General features: G+C 45.6%; 1 protein-coding gene across 2 annotated transcripts; it reads left to right on the forward strand.

The window, feature by feature from the left end:
- The first annotated feature begins 8288 nt into the window (after positions 1 to 8288).
- Cln5 (CLN5 lysosomal BMP synthase) lies at positions 8289 to 18054 on the forward strand. Of its 2 annotated transcripts, none has more exons than XM_087585866.1 (4): positions 8289 to 8458; positions 10902 to 11088; positions 12556 to 12781; positions 16027 to 17775. In XM_087585866.1, the coding sequence occupies exons 1-4, from the start codon at positions 8337 to 8339 to the stop codon at positions 16536 to 16538; spliced, it is 1047 nt and encodes a 348-aa protein (XP_087441992.1). In that variant the 5' UTR covers positions 8289 to 8336; the 3' UTR covers positions 16539 to 17775.
- Positions 18055 to 18802: the final 748 nt, after the last annotated feature.

The following is an 18802-nucleotide window of genomic DNA, read 5'->3' on the forward strand; positions in this document are numbered from 1 at the left end:
TTATGTGCCGGGATGAAAACATTTTAAAGGTTAGTTTTGAGGCGTACAGGGCAATGCTGTCTTAGACATGAAGGCAGGCCTCAGCATCCGGCCTGCAGAGCAACTGTCTGGACAAAGTTTGCTACAGAGGGAAATCCTCAAAATGCTAGTAACAAAATATCTCATTTCACCCTGTCTCTCCCTACCTCTCTCTGGCTTTTTGAGATTTAACAATATATTTATGTCATAATGTTGAGAAATTCTTCAAAGATGGCGTTGCACTGTGCCTCTGACTTTCCTCGCCCTTGCGAAACTCTCTTTGAATATAGATTCACTGCAGAATATGGCAAAGGAGACCGAAAAACTCTGTGGCTACCTCGGTAGCCCCAAGCAGATACCGAAGGCCTGGGGCTCTGTAGGGTCTCTAGGTTGACATCACTCGTCTGAAGTTCCAGGAGACTGACGTGTGGCACTGGCAGAGGAAGGCAGGGGCAGCAATGGACCCCTTCGCACAGGAAAGAGAGGGTAGGCAGGTGTACTCGGGTTTTCCCCAGACCTTAGACTTCCCATTCTGAGGATAGGCCTTCCCAACCTCAGTTGAGAGAGCTCTCCCAGGTGATTCTAAGAGTTGACAAGACCAACTACGTCATAACTAGGTCCAGTTCTCGCCACGGGATACAGCCAGGGTATCTTGAAACTGTAAGAATGGGGCTTTAAAGTAACTTTAAACCCAGTAACCCCGGCTCCTGAGAGGCAGAGACAGACCACAGAGGTGGATCTCTACGAGTTCAAGAACAGCTTCGTTAACATTCCACACTACCCAGCACTACCCAGCCAGATCCTGTATCAAATAAAGAGAATAAGTAAATAAGTCAAAAGCATACCTGAAACACTTGTAAATTTACCTTTTATTTGAGGAAGTGATGTGGTAGGTCAAAAAGTCATGCTTGCACTGAAAGAGCCCCCAGAACGCAAATGTTACCTGTGATTTCTGAAGCCTCAAGGCTTCAAAGCATGGCCTTCACGTCACCGCCATTACATAATGGGACAGCATCTGCAGGCGACAGCGTACATCTCTCCAGCTGGTTTTGGAAGCCAAGAGAAACTGGTAGTCTGTCAACTGGAGCACTGAAGCAATCAATCCCCTCAGGTTCATCAGAAAGCACTATCACTATTGGTTTCAGTCCAGAAAGCTTGACATAACTGGCCTCAGGTGTGGACTAGGCATTACACCATTTTTTAAAAGATATTTTATTTTATTTTATTTATGTGAGTACACCGTCACCAGAAGAGGGTTTCTGATCCATTACATATGGTTGTGTGCCACCACGTGGTTGCTGGGATCTGAACTCAGAATCTCAGTCAGTGCTCTTAACTGCTGAGACCTCTCTGTAGACCACTGTTTTTTTCCACCCCTGTTGGTTCTTATGTACAGCAGAATCACAGCACCACGGACCTGGGCTGGACACAGAAGGATCCAAAAATGGCAAGAGAGCCGGCGACACTTTGCAGAAGATGGTTTTAAAGTTACTGAACACCAATTAAAATGAACGCTTCACGGCTTGAGGCTAACTCTCCGGGTATGAAAACAGCAGTAAGCACAGGGAAGTTCAAGTCCACCAAGTCCTGTGCACGTGTCCCCACCCGCTCTCCCACACATGGTTCTTCTCTTCTGCATGGCTCTCTTTCAAGTGGTTAAGGAGGTGTATCTGTTTGGCTTTGGGAGTAAATGCCTTCACCCTCAGAATGAGGAACACACCTGTATTAACACACCCAAGTAAACCGAGCAGAAACACTAAATAATTCCGAATGTCTCACGGCCACAGGAGCTAAGTATCACAATCCAGCCACGAGGTAGAGTGTGGAAGTGCTCCCCAGAGCAACTGAAAATTAGAGCTACACATTAGATTCCAGAAAAAAAGGGAGACTAGACGGTCACAAAAAGGATGGGTTCTACACGGAGAGATGGATAGATAAATAGATGGGTCTGCTTTGTAAGCAATTCTTTATTTTTAAAAATAAAATAAGATATTCAACCCCTCCCATATACATCATTTGCTCTCTCTCAAATTCTCAGCCTCTCTTTCTTTAGTTGTTTTACACGCACACGTTCTGACTCTATAGTATTCTTTACATGAATACGAATTTCAGGCCTGACTTCTTGGTATTGAATAACCAATCGGTGTCCCCAGAGAAAACGATCTTTACCCCGGAGGGGGAAAAAGCCGGTCTCTCCAGCTAGCTCTTTGTTTGAGACCCTCCCCCTTCCACAGTCACGGGCCTATCAGCGTTGCTCTGTTCTGGTCCTGTTGCGTCATCTCTAAGACATGCGGGGTATAGCTTCCACGACATTCCTAGGACGTCATTCCCAGGACGTCATTCCCACCCCCTCTTCCATGGGGATCCCTGAGGCTTAGGCGCAGAAGCTGTGTTGTGGATACAGCAGATGGGAATGGTCTCCACACCGTCACTTTGATCAATTGTGTGTGTGTGTGTTTTAATGATCTCCATCTGTTGCAAAAAGAAGTTTCTTCGATGAGGGTTGAGGGCCTCATATACAAGGATAAGTATTTACAATAGAATTAGGAGTTATGCATGTACATGGAGCAATGAAAAACAGACTCACACATGGCCGCGTGAGTATTTATATCTGTACACTTGTTTGTGGAAACATTAATCTCAAGGAAATTCACAAACGTGCTGCAAAATACTTTGAGGACATAAACTTGGAGAAAGAAGCTAGACACCCAAAATATCAAAACAAACAAAACAAAACAAAACAAAACAAAAAAACAAAAAACCCAAACCAAAACGACAACAATAAAAGCAGTGCATATCTCTGTTAATGAATTACTCAGAAGAGGAAAAATTCATGGAGACAGAAAGTAGATAGATGTCCCTGTAGGCTGACGCGGGAGGAGAAAACAGAGTCATCGTTTAATGGGCAGCGTAGTGGTGTACGGGATCTTACCCACCTAGAACAGTCACAGCGGTAAGCTTTATGCTATGTGTAACTCACCAAAAGAAATAGAAGAAGGACAAGACAGAAAAGGGGAAGGATGTTGGCAGAGAGGAGACAGAGGGCTGTATGTTGTCGACTGCTGAATGTGAAATGTGACAGGGACTGGTTTCTGTTTGGGTCCTTAATGACCCTGAACCACTTTCTACCCACTTTATCTCTAAAGCTCAGTTCTCAACGGGCGTGGGTCAAGTGTTGGCTACAGTCAACAAGACAACGTAGAGCAGAAAGGCGTGAGTGGGGCTGCATCGGGTACGTCTTGATCCTCACCTTCAGAAACCAGCGGCCTGGCTCTGTCACAGTCCAGCCTCCCTAGATGCACCGTCCCCATCACTGCTACTTGCTCTTTCTTGTCACTTTCTAAGCCAGTGAAACTGTCCCGGTAGAAACCTGGCTGCAGCAACTCTGCATCTGGGCACGCGAGTGCCCCCTCGTAGCGTCTGGGGCTGGGGCTGAAGTACAGACTCTAGCTGGGGATGGTAGCTGACTGAAGCCTCCAGCTTTGCTCGCCCAGTGCCAAGTGCATCCCAGGGACTCAATGGAGCCTGTCATTTCCTCTTCGGCGGGTAGAGGGCTCCAGAGAAGCATAAACTAGTTTTTAAGACGTGGGTCAGGGAGGATAATCTTTAAAAGAAATAAATGGCAAAGGACTAGTAGATAGTGACGTCCAAGAAACTTATTTCAAAGAAGAGCGTCAATACCGGAACACAAGTACTTTTCAGTCTTTGTTTTTTAATTTTACACAATAAAAATTTGAGTTTCTCGAGTTCTAAAGCTGGAAAGTGGAGTATTTTTAATTAAGAATACTGAGTCGCGGGGTCTGGGCTTCATCTTCTCCAAAACTGGGAGGCAAAGAACGCCTTAGGCATCTTACAACGGTTCCATTTCTTGAAAACGTTGTATTGGCTAATATGCAGTTGTGTTCCATATTTTACTTTGGGTCTCACGATGAAAAAATTCCAGAGACATAAGTGTCTTTTTTTTTTTTTCTCACATGACCGCAGGAAACAATAACGAATGGATTTAATTCGTTTTTTGTTTGTTTCATTTTGTTTTGTCTGGTTAGAACAAGCTATATTTCTTCTGTACATAAGATATATGAAGAGGATTTGCTCTTTTATTATTAAAGAATAAAATCTGCAGTCTCCAGGAATGATGCCTCTTATCAGACCATTAAATTATTAGCTCCATGTCTTCCAGCAACAATTCACTGTGGCCTTAGGTTTTCAATGTTTACTAACAACCTGAACCTATACCCAAGCAGAAGTCTAACTTGAGCTGCTCAAAACCATGGGTGGAAGGCTGCACACCTGGTGAGCTGCACACCTGGTAGGATGCACACCTGGTGGGCTGCATACCTGGAAGGCTGCATATCTGGTGGGCTACACACCTGGTGGGCTGTACACCTGGTAGGATGCACACCTGGTGGGCTGCACACCTGGAAAGCTGCACACCTGGTGAGCTGCATACCTGGTGGGCTGCACACCTGGTGGGCTGTACACCTGGTGGGCTGCACACCTGGAAGGATGCACACCCAGAATGACGCAACACCTGGAACGCTGCCTCTAGCCTTTGACCTGGCAAGAGATTCATATGGCTGAACCATAGCAGTACCAGAAGCCCAAATTAGAAATACATATGACATCTGTAGCAAGTAGAGGAAAAAGCAGCTGTTCGTGAAAACACATTTGTGTCAATGGACATCCTTAGGAAAAGAATAAAGAATAGAGAGTGTGGGAAACAAAATACTCCAGTCTGGTCCTGAGCAGTAGAGGTCATATCTGTCTCCATCACTACCTGATGTGACTCTGAAAATTTGCTCAGTGTCTCTGAGACAACAGCACTTTGCTCTGATTTCAGAAATTAACACCTTCAACATGGTTTTGTTGTAGAATTTGTTTAGCAAATTTCATCTTGTCAAAACCTTGATACCAACGTATTTTTGCTCGATGAACAGTGTGTGCCCTTCATTTCTTCGCTATGGGCAGTTAAAATAGGGTGTGGCTCCGTGGCAAAGCTCTAACTTACCTTCTCTAAGGCTCCAGATAGACTCCCAGAGCCATTATGTAAATCAGAATTTGATTTTGAGCCATTTATTAGATTATACCGACAAACTTTGTGCGACTATATGCCCACACATTTGTCTTAAAATCTGTGTGGCTTTTATTGGCAATTCATAACCTGGCCAGCATCCCATCCCAAATAGATTTGTTAACCATGACACAGAGACTAGTTTATGCAAGGAAATTCAGGCAGGAGAATGAAAACAGAGGTTCAAAAGGCAACATCAGGTTACTTTGGAAGAGTTCAGATAGGATGCATTGGTTACTTTGTTGAGACAAAATGCCTCACAGAATCAAGGAAGGAAGGGTTTATTTTGATTCAGGTTTAGGGATATAGTTAATCATGGCAGCAGGCATGGTGGTGGCCCATGAGACATGGCCACTACGGTAACCAAGCAGAGAGAGATGAATGCTGGTGGCCACCTTGCTTTCTCTTCTTTGTTCAGTCCAGGATCAAATCCACAGCATGGTTCTGCCCACATTCAGTGTGGGTCTTCTGTCTTCAGTCCAATCTTCTGAATACACTCTCAAAGACACCCAGAAGTGTGTTTCTAGTGGTAATTTTAAGTGTCGTCAAGTTGACCCTGAAGATTAACCACTATCAAAGACTGCTGTATTACATCGACTGACTTAAGGCTCTTTTTGATCAATTGCTATAAGTCTCCAATTTAGGGGGTATCTCCGTTTCTTTACAATTTCACTGTTTAAGCAGGGGGTAAGGACCAGTGGCTGAGGACACTGGATGCTCTAACAGAGGACTCAGGTTCGATCCCCAGAACTCATCTGGTGGCTGAGAACTGTAACAACAGTTCTGCAAGGATCTGATGACCTCTTCTGGCTTCTGAGGGCACTACATGCACATGTAGACATTCGTGCAGGCAAAACACCCATATAAATAAAAAATACTAATAATTCGTTTTGTGAACAGCACAAGCAATTCCATTTTATTTTTGCCTGCTGAAACACAGTGCAGGAGTTCAGTCCAGCGTCCCCAGCAATGGACTTTTATTGGTTTCTTTGTTGCCATTTTTAGGTTTTGTTCTGAGACAAGGCATTGCTCTATAGACTAGGCTGTCTTCTAACTGTAGATCCTCCTGCCTCAGCATCCTGAGTGTTGGGATTTTAGACATTCCCTTGTGTCCAGACAACATGTTTTATTAAATCATATAAAGAAGAGAGAAATGTTTGTTACAAGGTTGGTTTTCTTGAGAAAGACTCATAACTGTTCAGAATGAAAATAAAATTCATATTCGATAAGTCAGTACAAGCTTAAAGACTACTCAAAAGATTCTGTGTAAATAAACAGTCAAAGATTGGATAGATTTCTTGATTTGGAATTAGGGAGTTTACGTATCATACATTAAACAGATGCCACCACTGATTCTCACAGGGGACTATTGTAATTTCTAACTTTAGTAAATTCAACCCTAAATTTCACTTTTAAACTCATCTTTGACCTATTCACTTTGTAGCATCTTTGACAGTATACTGTGGTAGGCAAGTGAAATTGACAAGAAAAATCCTAAATTAGAGGCAATAATATAGTTGATATATTTGTTTAGGGCAGTTAAGCACCTATAACACAGGTGAGTATATCTAAGGCCTACAAACCTAGTCAAACTATCATTGGCTCTCTCATTAAAATGTGGTTAGAAAATCAGTGTGTCCGAGGCAAAGTATGTTGCGTTGGACAGAACCTTTAGCAAGCTGGACACCCTTCTCAGAATAGTGATTCATTTCGTTCACAGAGTTAGAAATAAGGAAGTATTGGGATGGAGAGATGGCTCAGTGATTAAGAACACTGACTGACTGCTCTTCCAGAGGGCCTGAGTTCAATTCCCAGCAGCCACATGTTGGCTCACAACCATCTGTAATTGGATTCGATGCCCTTTTCTGGTGTACCTGAAGATAGCAACAGTGTACTCACATACATAAAATAAATAAATCTTTAAAAAAGAAAGAAATTAGAAAGTAAAGATGAGCTTGAAATTTACAAGCTAGTTATCATCCTGGAGTAGAAAGATTAAACCAGCCACACACCTGCTAGACAACAGTATCCCCTCCCCCCAACCTCCACCCCGACCCTAGTAGAAGTTGAAGTACCATGCTGACATCCTGCCTTTTCAGTCATTGAGAAACGTTGTTTCCTAAAATTTACAGACTTAATTTTTTTTTCTTTTGGAAAATATATCAGCAAGGGTGAAACAGCTAGAACCTTTGGCTGGAGAATCTCTGAGAATCAGCCTCACACTATAACCCAGATAGTCCCAAAGCTTTTGATAAAGGGTTTTGGGGTATGACATTTCTATCTCTTCTTGAGCTCCAGAGTTTGCGGGCAAAAAGGATCAATCCTAAGTTCGCTTTGTAGTTCAGACCTCAGGCAGCTCCTGTGTGCACACACATAGTGGTTTTGCTAGGAGGCCCTCCACATACTGCCTGTTTCAGTCTCATCTCCGTCCGTTCCCCATCATCCATGAGTGTTCCTGGCTGCCATCTCGCAGCTTGATAAGCCCGATTCTGTTGTCTGGCGTGATGCTCTTAGTAATCTTATACTAACTGGACAAGAAGGAACCGAGGATTAAATGGCTTACACCTAGCTCTATTGATTGGTCTTAAGCTTTGAAAGGTCACCGAACTAAAGGGACATCTCCACCGTGAAGAGAGAGGAGGCAACAATAGTCAGGACTGTGGGCTGACAGCCTAATTCTAAGTGTGGCAGAGGGCAGGAGCAGAGTGGAGCGGAGCGGAGCAAGACTTGTGATGCTGGTGGCAGCACAGAAAGCATATTGTTATCGCCCACCTTTGCAACATTCTCAGGCCAGGTGAGGGCAATCACTCCCTGCAATCCCCTTTTTTTTCTTCCTCTGGGGACCCAGAGTCTCCAAGCAGAAGATATTTGTTGGACACTGGCCTGGGCCATGTGGGTCAAGAAAGTTCATAAGTGTTTTATTGTTGTTATGGTTTGGCTGGTGGTGGCTGCAGGTGGGCAGAAAGCACCTTTGCATTAGAGGCGTCGTAACACACGTCAACCAGGTTGGAGTGAGATTTGCGTCGCCAGTCTCCAGCTCCTTCCGGGAGGACAGCGCTTTTTCGCCTCCCGCGCACGCGCAGTGGAGCAGAGGCGCTCCTCCTGGGCCAGGACAGTGGAGGCGTCACGCTCCCGGAGGTCATACGCCCAAGCCGGTGCTCGTGCCCGGCTGTCTCGTCGTCGCGGCGGCGCGCACGCCAGGCCGACGCCCGGGCCCGGGAGCCGCCGGGACTTCAGGGAGTCGCGGATGCCGCGCGTGGGGCCAGGCGGAGCGCACTGGCGCCCGGCGCTCGCGCTGGCGCTGCTGGGGCTGGCGGCCACTCTGGGCGCGTCCCCGACGTCTGGGCAACGCTGGCCCGTACCCTACAAGTGAGTGAGACGGAGCGAGGTGTGGAGGGGACCTGGAGAGCGCGGATCCGTTGTCCCAGCGCGCTCCGGGACACAGGGCACACTGCGGGCGACACTGCGAGCGTAGTTCCTAAATAGTTGGCTACTGGGGGTCCTCATCGGTTCAGTGCAGTTCAGAGTCCTGGATGGAATGGCGAGTGACATTATTGCACGGAGTGACTTTTAAGTACAACTGACTGACTCGGAGAGCAGGTTCAAACGTTTAAACACTGCATTTATTTCATGCTTTATCGTTAGCTGTCATTGCATAATATTTGGGCAGAATTTACTGGCAGGCTGCTTGCTCCACTGAGTCCTTACTGATCTAAATATCAAGCTCAGGAAATTTCCTCCCTGGGCCAGTCAGGATTGCCTTGTTGGTCCACTTCAACCTGGAGGTAGGTAGGGCTCCGAACCCGAGAAGCTGATTACAGTCTTTGACCCAGCTAAGTTTTGACAGCCGGTGGGGAATTGCGAAACACGAAGCACAGGAGGTTCGGGGTCGGGTGGGGCTGGTGTGGACACCATGAATTGGAAAGAGCTGCAGCTCTTAAAGCGAATGTTTTACCTAAGAGCATAAGGAGAGAGGACCGTGGAGTGATGGCGTGTTCCTCTAAGGAGTTCTTAGTTCTGAAGGCTGCAGACCAAATCTGGTTGCATCTGTTCATCCTAGGAAGGTTACTCAGAATCGTCATTCTCACATGCCCTGAACAGAAAACGGGAAGTGATAGTAGCACTCTCCTGTCTGGTGGAAGCCAGCTGTAGCCAAACTTAAAATATTTATGTGTTCTGTTCATGAACGTGTTCTGCTAAATGTATGTGAGGAAAAAAAAGAAGTTCGGGGTTGAAGCTGGTTTTCATGAAAATATTCACAAGGGGGCGGGGCTAAATACCCAATAAAACAAGAGACTGTAAATCTCAAAGTATTTTATTTAATACCAGGAGCCGGAGGATGACTGATCTTTTGTTTCTAAAGAAGCACAGACTTGACATTCCCACCTGACAACTGGTATATATAGATATATGTGAGAGCAGAAGGTTTTGTCCTGTGTTAAGACTGGTAGAATACTCGGGCAGGAACCTTTACCATCTCAGGATTCTTCCACTTTCCTTTGCACAGGTGCCACCAGGCACAGGAGGTGAGGGGACCCAAGGGTGCTGAGCCACGGTCCCAGTCTGTTCCAGTTGAGGTGTCTTTTGCTTTGAACATTGTTGTGGCCTGTGGACTAGCATCAGCCTCAATTTAACCCCAGCCACTCTTGATTCATACAACAAAGACAGCTTTCTGTCTTCAGCCTGATCAGATCTGCTTTTTAAAATCCTCAGACCTCAGGCAGGGCTCAAGGTTCCCATGTCAGGGGCTGTAGCATGCCATTTCATACTTCCCATGACAGATCCTGCCCCTGTCTACTTGAGGCTTGAATTCATGTCTGTAGCCCCTTCAGGGATTTCAACAGATCAGAACCACCCTTTCACAGGATCACATATAAGGAATCTTGCATGTCAGGTGTTTACATTATGATTTATGAAGTAGCAAAATTATGACGTGAGGTAATTTTTTGGTTGGGGTCAGCACAACATGAGGAACTGTATTAAAGGACTGCAGCTTTAGGAAGGTTGAGAGCCACTGAAGTGTTTCCTGTGCGTCTTATACTAATTTCTCCTTTGCCGGCCTAGCTTTCTTCTCTGTTTCCTTTGCTATCTGTGGCCAGCGGTTGAAACTGATTATCTTCCTCCTTTGTGCCTTAGGTCTCTATTTCCTTAGTTTCGTTCTTACCGAAGTTCCCTTCTGGCTTGTTTAACATCTTCCAAGCTCCAGCCCCAAGCTTGATGAGGAAGGGAACAGGGTCACACTCTTTGTCCCCCTTCCCCTCCACATAGTTCTGCACATGGCGGATCCTCAGTAAATATTAGGTAAATGCTCATTTTAAAATACAAAGTCTATTTAATGACTTCATATCCAGCATGTCTTTGGAAGTGTGTATATGAAAGCAAGTCAAGTGTACCTTTATATGCAGTCACCAGGAGCTAAGCTTTAAATATTTTTCCATAAAAGAATTGCTGAGGATTGAGGAGACGGCTCAGTGCGTAGCTGAAACTCTAACCTTATGGAAGGAGACGCAGAGAAAGGCGGATTCTTGAAGCTCATTGGCTATCCAGTTTAGTGACAGACCCTGTCTCAAAAAATAAAGGTATAAAGCAATCAAGTAAAGACACTCGTACACATGCACATAGTACATGTAACACCACACACACACACACACACACACACACACACAGAGAGAGAGAGAGAGAGAGAGAGAGAGAGAGAGAGAGAGAGAGAGAGAGAATGAGAACTGAGCCTGAAATGAAAATTGCGATCCTAAAGTGTGTCAGAAGAGCGATTCCTTTTAAGATGTAATGTGATGGCTCTCTTTCTTCCCAGGCGCTTCTCCTTCCGTCCGAAGACAGATCCCTTCTGTCAAGCCAAGTATACTTTCTGCCCTACTGGCTCACCCATCCCAGTTATGAAGGACAATGACGTCATCGAAGTCTTAAGGCTACAAGCCCCTGTTTGGGAATTTAAATATGGAGACCTCCTGGGACACTTCGTAAGAATGCATCTTGATCTTGTAACTTCGCTTAAGTAATTTAGTCATGACTTTGACTGAAACGAGTAATCCAGTGGTTACTAGGTCATATTGATTGATAACTCTGTATGTGTGGTTTATGTGAATGTCTCTGTGTGTGTGTGTACCTAATTGCAATCGTGAAGTGGCTGGAGGATGTTGGGTGTCACCCTTCACAGTATTCCTCTGGGACAGGGTCTCTCACTGAACCCGAGGCTTACGTTTTTGTCTGAACCTGGTTGGCCAGTGTGCTTGTCTCCTCCCTCAACACTAGAGTAACAGACACATGTGAAAATGACTGGCTTTTAGGTTCATGCCAGGGCTTTGAACTCGGGTCTTCATGCTTGCATAACCACGGCCCTTACCCATTCAGCCATCTCTGCAGCCTGTGATATACTTCTTAGCCCTTTTAAGAGTTTCTACTCAGTCTGCATGGCTCTGTGCAACTGAAATCTTGGCACCTGGAAGGTCCAAGGCAGGGAATTACCATTCCAGAGTCAACCTGGGGTAGAGAATTCGGCCTTCTCAAAAACAGAGCAAAGGTTGCCGTGAGTAGCCTGTGCCCTGGCCTCCCTCTGTTTTGCTGTGAAGGTTCATGTAATGGGCACCCAGGCCTTAGCGCAGTTGACACCTTGTTAGAGCCACCAAGACACCTTTCTGACCTGAAAGCTCAGGACATAGAGCCCAGCACTGGCCGAAATGAGAGAAAAGACCCAATCTATCATGTTAAATGATCCTGGGAAAGTCTCTAATGTATGAACCTTGTTTTTTTGTTTGTTTGTTTGTTTGTTTTTTAAATATCTGTAGCTTCCCTTACTGCTAATTATTCTTGTTAATTGAAGTGTGTTAACCAGGATATGGGGTGTGTGTGTGTGTGTGTGTGTGTGTGTGTGTGTGTGTGTGTGTAAAAAGCCAAGATTGCTAAGGCTCTTGGCTACACAATTGGACAAGTTCCCCATGTTAGCCCTCTGGGCTGTGAATAAAGACTTTCTGTTGGCTTTAAGAGTCCATGTGTTCTTGGGAGGAGTTACATTGCAACGATCTAAACTCTCCTTCTGTACTCAGCTCCTGGGAATGAGAAGAAGGGCCTGACAGGCAGGAATCACTTCTTGCTCTCCAAGTTCTGCTCTAGGCCCTTTCCCAGTTCAGTGAATCACCCTGGGAGGTAGGCATACTCTTTTCTGGAGCATCCCTGAGGCTTGTCATGCTTACTGTATTACTTGGCTGTGAGAAGATTTCGAGGGTCTTCACACAGCTCACACCCCTGCTAAAATGAGCCCTAGTTGCCAAAGCCAAAGTGATGTGTGCCTGCAGCTTGAGGGGCCATGGTGTCACCGCCAGGATGGTGGCACGGAAGTGCAACCCCTTTGAGTGGTTGTTGTGCTTGGTGTGCATTTGTGGTCCCATGAGTGACCTGGGCCCATGGTTCTCTCACAGAGGATTTCATACCTGTTATCCATTCCTACACAGAAAATCATGCACGATGCCATTGGATTCAGGAGTACGCTGACGGGCAAGAACTACACAATTGAATGGTATGAGCTTTTCCAGCTCGGCAACTGTACATTTCCCCACCTTCGGCCCGAAGTGAACGCTCCGTTCTGGTGTAACCAGGGGGCAGCCTGCTTCTTTGAAGGAATTTACGATAAACACTGGAAGGAAAACGGGACATTGTCGCTGGTTGCAACCATATCCGGTAAGGTTCAAAAGCAACGTAGGGTTTGATGGCCGCATCAGCGTGCGAGTAGAAGATTCCATTCGTTCACTGAACCCTCAGTCGTGTTCTGCCGTGAGGTGATCATTTGCAACCTGTACTTCTGATAGCATTACACACCGAGCCAACTGGATCCTGATGTAGAGCCTTGCTAGGAGAGGTGTGGCTCATCTGCTCTGCCCATTATAAACACGAGCGAAACAAACGCTGTGTATAGATAAACTGGGATCCATATAGGGAACAGGGGATCTGTAAAATGCCCTATTAGGAAGGCCTCTTAACTGTGTCTGAAAAGAAACTGTGGTTATAACTTATTCTCACGGGGAGAAATATTAAGGATTTGCTGCTTCTGGGTCTGTCTTTCTTCTGAGTGCTCTACTTGGATCACTTGCCAGCATCTCCTGAGAGACTCGCCACGGTCTTCTCCCATGTTCAGATGGGGAAAGTGAAATACAGGTTAGAGCTATCCAGATAGTAAGTGGGACTCGAGCCCTGCAGGAGAGCCTTACAGACAGTTCTCTCAAGAACTTCAGTACCAGGGTTGGAGATTTAGCTCAGTGGTAGAGCACTTGCCTAGGAAGCGCAAGGCCCTGGGTTCGGTCCCCAGCTCTGAAAAAAAGGACCAAAAAAAAAAAAAAAAAAAAAAACTTCAGTACCTTGCCTCCCACATGTGGATGTTTGGGTCCTCTTGAGTGATGTTTAAGTGTTTCCCCTCTTAGCATTTTCTGCCGTTTTGTATTGGGAAGTTGATGGCGCAGTTAATTTTGCCTTTGTTGCATTACGTATCGCTGTCTCCTTTGTCGTCGGAACTTTGTCAGCTTATTCTGTGACCTTGGATCCCGTTTACCTTCCCGGCCCATTGCCTCTTCTGGGTAATGCAGGGCCTGCTCACTCGGTGTGTGAACCTTACTTTATACGTGTTGGTTGTCCACTGAATTGAGAGAACGCTGAAACGGAAGCCCTCTTTGTGACGCTGATTATCCCACATGGCCCCAGGTTTGGAGGAAAAGACCAGGGTATTTGTGGGTTTTTTTACCCAACACTTTAAGACGCGTTAACTCAAAATTCGGTGGGGGAGGCTAAGACTTCCCTTCGGCTTTCACTGATAAGGAATTGATAACAGGTGATTTCAGCCCACCGGCTAGACTAACACTTTCACAGTCACAGAGCTGGACGGAACAGGCCACATCGACAGCTGCAGTCTTTTAAATGTAACCTGCAGTCTTTTCTTTTTTAGATTTTATGTATATGAATATACATTTTATTTATGTGTATGAGTACACTGTCGCTGTCTTCAGACACATAAGAAGAGGGCATCAGATCTCATTACAGATGGTGTGAGCCACCATGTGGTTGCTGGGAATTGAACTCAGGCCCTTTGGAAGAACAGTCAGTGCTCTTAACCACTGAGCCATCTCTCCAGCCCAATAACCTGCAGTCTTTTAACACAGCCACCACTTTTCTAATCTTCCTTCTACTTTCTAGTTTACATGACCCCAATATCCCAACCATGAAAGCCCATCTCTTTCAGCAAGACTCAGCGAGCCCAGTGGCTTCCTCTGTCTGGCATCCCAGGCCAGTCCATGGCCTCCTCCTCCTCCTCACAGAATTGGATCATCACATCCAACAGTGCCCACTCTTTTCTGTAGAATGCTTTCGTTTGCTCGAATTTAAGCTTGGTGAGTTCATTCTTTGCCCTGCCTATGATTAACCCTTTCCCCTGATCTTCTCTGGATGTTACAACACAGTGTTTGGAAGTCCAGCGTCTCCAAATCACTTACTAAGAGCCACGCCTCCAGTTCTAAAGCAGACTTTCTCACACTGCAATTTTATGTCCCTAAAAGCACTAAAGGGGTCCACTTGACAGATGAGTTCTTTATTTCATGAACTCAATCTCGTGTAACCCCAGAATGGATTGCTGGGAGCGAGATTCAGGGGCCTGGCTCTGTTGTGTCTACAGATGCCCGGGTAAGAGTCGCACTGTGAGGAAAAACGGCATTCTCTTTAAGGGTCTGAAGAGATTCTTCTGATCCAGTTCGAGGTGGAAGTAGAAGACTTAGCCACCAAGGAGGCTGTACAGTCTGTGAAGCCAGCACAAACAGGTTTGGTTGGCTGGTTAGAGGAATTTGCGTGCCTTATCAGCAGTATCTGGGCAAGCACAATAGAGGGGAAAACGGAACAGCTGGTGTTCACATGTTTGAGAGGATGCAGGTCTCCTCAGCAGCTGTTCTCCCATCTCTCTCTCTCTCTCTCTCTCTCTCTCTCTCTCTCTCTCTCTCTGTTTTTAATTTTATTGGGTATTTATTTACATTTCAAATGTTATCCCTTCCTGTCCATAAGCTCCTAAACCCCTCCCCTCCCCTTCTATAAGGGTGTTCCTATCCACCCCCTCCCAACAGTCCCCTACACTGGGGGTCCAACCTTGGCAGGACCAAGGGCTTCCCCTTCCACTGGTGCTCTTACTAGGCTATTCATTGCTACCTATGAGGTCAGAGTCCAGGGTCAGTCCATGTATAGTCTTTAGGTAGTGGCTTAGTCCCTGGAAGCTCTGGTTGCTTGACATTGTTGTACATATGGGGTCTCAAGCCCCTTCAAGCTCTTCCAGTTCTTTCTCTGATTCCTTCAACGGGGGTCCTATTCTCAGTTCAGTGGTTTGCTGCTGGCATTCGCCTCTGTATTTGCTGTATTCTGGCTGTGTCTCTCAGGAGAGATCTACATCCGGCTCCTGTCGGTCTGCACTTCTTTGCTTCATCCATCTTGTCTAATTGGGTGGCTGTGTGTATATATATATATATATATATATATATATATATATATATATATATACACACACATACATACCACATGTGGGGCTCTGAATTTGCCCCTTTCTCTTGTTCTTACATTGTTTCTGTCTTTCCTCTTTCCCCACCTCCAGGTCTTGCTTCCCTTTTCGCCTTTGCTTCTTGCATAGAGAAGAATGGCTTTGGTAGATGTAGACCGACACTCTTGACTGTCACTCTGACTTTACCTTAAATACTTACAGAGTTTAAGGAGCCCTCTCCATATCCCCGCTGTATTTGCAATTCAACGGCCTTAAGAATGGAAGAAAATGGGGTCAAGGTTGCATACCTGTTGTGGGACGTAGGCTTTTAAGTCTTAAAGTATTTATTCTTTCATCCTGGTCTTAATTGGATCAGAACATTTTATAAGCAAGTTTCTTTTGTTTCTTTTTCTTTTTAAACCAGGAAACACGTTTAACAAAGTGGCCGAGTGGGTGAAGCAGGACAATGAGACTGGGATTTATTATGAGACATGGACAGTCCGGGCCAGCCCAGGAAAAGGGGCGCAGACATGGTTTGAATCCTACGACTGTTCGAATTTTGTCTTAAGGACATATGAGAAATTGGCTGAATTTGGAACAGATTTCAAGAAGATAGAAACAAACTATACGAAAATATTTCTTTACAGCGGAGAACCGATTTACTTGGGAAATGAAACGTCTATTTTTGGGCCCAAAGGAAACAAGACCCTTGCTTTGGCCATAAAAAAATTTTACGGCCCCTTCAAACGGTATTCGTCAACCAAAGATTTTCTGTTGAATTTCTTGAAAATTTTTGACACAGTGATTATGCACAGAGAGTTCTACCTGTTTTATAACTTTGAGTATTGGTTTCTACCTATGAAACCCCCCTTTGTCAAAATAACGTACGAGGAAACCCCTTTACCTACCCAACATACGACATTTACCGACCTGTGACAGCCTCCCTCTGCTGCTGCTACTCTCCATCCACCAGCATCCATATTCTCCCGGGGCTGTGCCTACACTGGTGTCTTTGGTCACCTTCACCTCCTGGGGCGCCTTGTCGGAAGTACAGTATATGTCAAGACTCCCGGAAAGAAGCAGAAACCTTAATTGTATTGGCCAAAGTGAATGGGTTGCAATTACTCGATCTCAGCCATGGAGATTCTTTGATCCCAAGGTTAACATGTTTTCTCGGGCCACCTTTTCTGTTACAGTAGTGATATTTCTTAGTTTGGGTTACTTTTTTGTTTGTTTGGGTTTTTTTGTCTCTAAAGAATAGTTGTTTTTATAGTTATTACAGCCCTGGGGGTCCAGGTGAACTGCTTTCTAGTCACATAACCTTAAAGCCTCGTTTGGACGCCATTACTGGAGCCTGTCTAATGCCCCCTAATAGCATTCCTCTAGACATGGCAAAGACAGTAGAGCTGTTGTGACAGGGGCCACCTAACATCTCTAGATGTATGTCCTTGCCTCTAAAATGACTCACCTACCAGGTACATGAAGATTGGGGGCACCTATGTAGGCATGGGGGGACATACTGCATATATGGCCTCTCTTGGGACCAAAAGCACCCCGACAGACTACACATGGCTTCAGTTCTTCAGTACAAGCCGTGGACGTGTCTGCCTCCAGACACAGCTAGGTGAAGTGTTCTGACTTCCCGTGTGTGTCCTCTGGTTTTTCTCCCGCCATCATCACAGAGAGTACACCCTTCTGCAAAGGGTGGAATTTCGTCAGGGACCCTTGTCAGCTCACTACGCTGCCGTTAGAGGCATTAGACAGGCTCTCGGGGCCTGTATTTTGATCAGTTGAACTCCGGTTGGTTCGGTTTGTTTCCCTATTTAACACTAGCACAATAATCAAAGTCTTTAAATATAGACATTATTGTATTATTATTATTATTATTATTATTATTAGACATATTATTAGGTGCCAGTTTTTAATTGCCGCCTAACAGCTGACTGCTTCTTGAGAGGTTAGTACACGACTGCTGAGCTGTCTTAAGAAGCCTCAAGTGTGTAAGTCAGGGCTTAGCAAGATAAAATGACCTGGCATTGTGTTTTCACTCAGGGTGCACTGGGTGCCTTTCAGCCCTCTTCAGATTGTGGCCTTATACCGGTATCTATGCACCGAATGTCACCAGCCTGTGTTGTTTCTATTCAGTCTAATTAAAAAACAAACAAAACAAAAAGCCCTCAAGAAAAAAAGGGGGGGGGTGCTTGGACTTTGTGTCTTTGATCTTATTTGTCTAGGAATTTACTTTTTATTGTTTAAACCCCACAAAGCCAAGGTGACCCCAGATGACTGGATAGTCACGAAGTGCACTGTTCTGCCTACCCTGGAGAAGTAGACTTGTCCTCATACACAGAGGGACCGTCTTCCGCTGCCTCCCCTTTACCAACCCAACGATGTTGCCTCTTTGACCTCGTTTTCAGGATGAGGTTAAGAATCTTCACATTACTACTATCTAGTGGCTAAACTCAGGCAACACTAATCTATACCATGCTGAGTCACTGTGGAAAAGGTAGAATTTCCCTGCTGCCCTTTGGTGACAAGCTGAGAGGTTTGTACGGGCATGTCATTTTAAATCAGACTTTGGTTTGTAGCAAGGGAGGTGTGTGGCGTGCTCAAGGAACTTGACTTCTAAGATAAGATTCTACTGCGTTAAAGAGCATGGGGGGGGGGTGTCTGAGGGTTTTTTACTCCTGTGAAGACACCATGACCAAGGCAAGTCTTGTAAAAGACATTTAATTGGGGGCTGGCTTACAGTTCAATCCAGTATCACCAAGGCAGGAACATGGCAGCATCCAGGAGCTGAGAGTTCTACATCTGAAGGCTGCTAGCAGAATACTGATTTCCAGGTAGCTAGGGTGACCGGTTTAAGCCCACACCCACAGTGACACACCTACTCCAACAAGGTCATACCTCCTAATAGTGCCACTCCCTGGGCTAAGCATATATAAACCATCACAGGGCGCTATCCCAAAAGCTGTTGTCTAGCTGGGCTGCCTGGTCTGGCCTCAGTGGAGATCAAATGTCCAGCCTCTCAGAGACATGGACATGGCATGTTGGGGGTAAACTCAGGGGGTGCCCATTCCCCCCAGAAGAGAAGGAATGGGGGATGGGAAAGGATAGGATGAGGGGGTGACTAGGAGGGGAACAGTGAGCAGGATGTAAAGTGAATGAGTAAAGTAAAAAGGAATTAAATGTAAAGAAAA

The sequence above is a fragment of the Rattus norvegicus genome, chromosome 15 (genome assembly GCF_021556685.1).
Source record: "Rattus norvegicus strain SHRSP/BbbUtx chromosome 15, alternate assembly SHRSP_T2T, whole genome shotgun sequence".
NCBI lineage: Eukaryota > Metazoa > Chordata > Mammalia > Rodentia > Muridae > Rattus > Rattus norvegicus.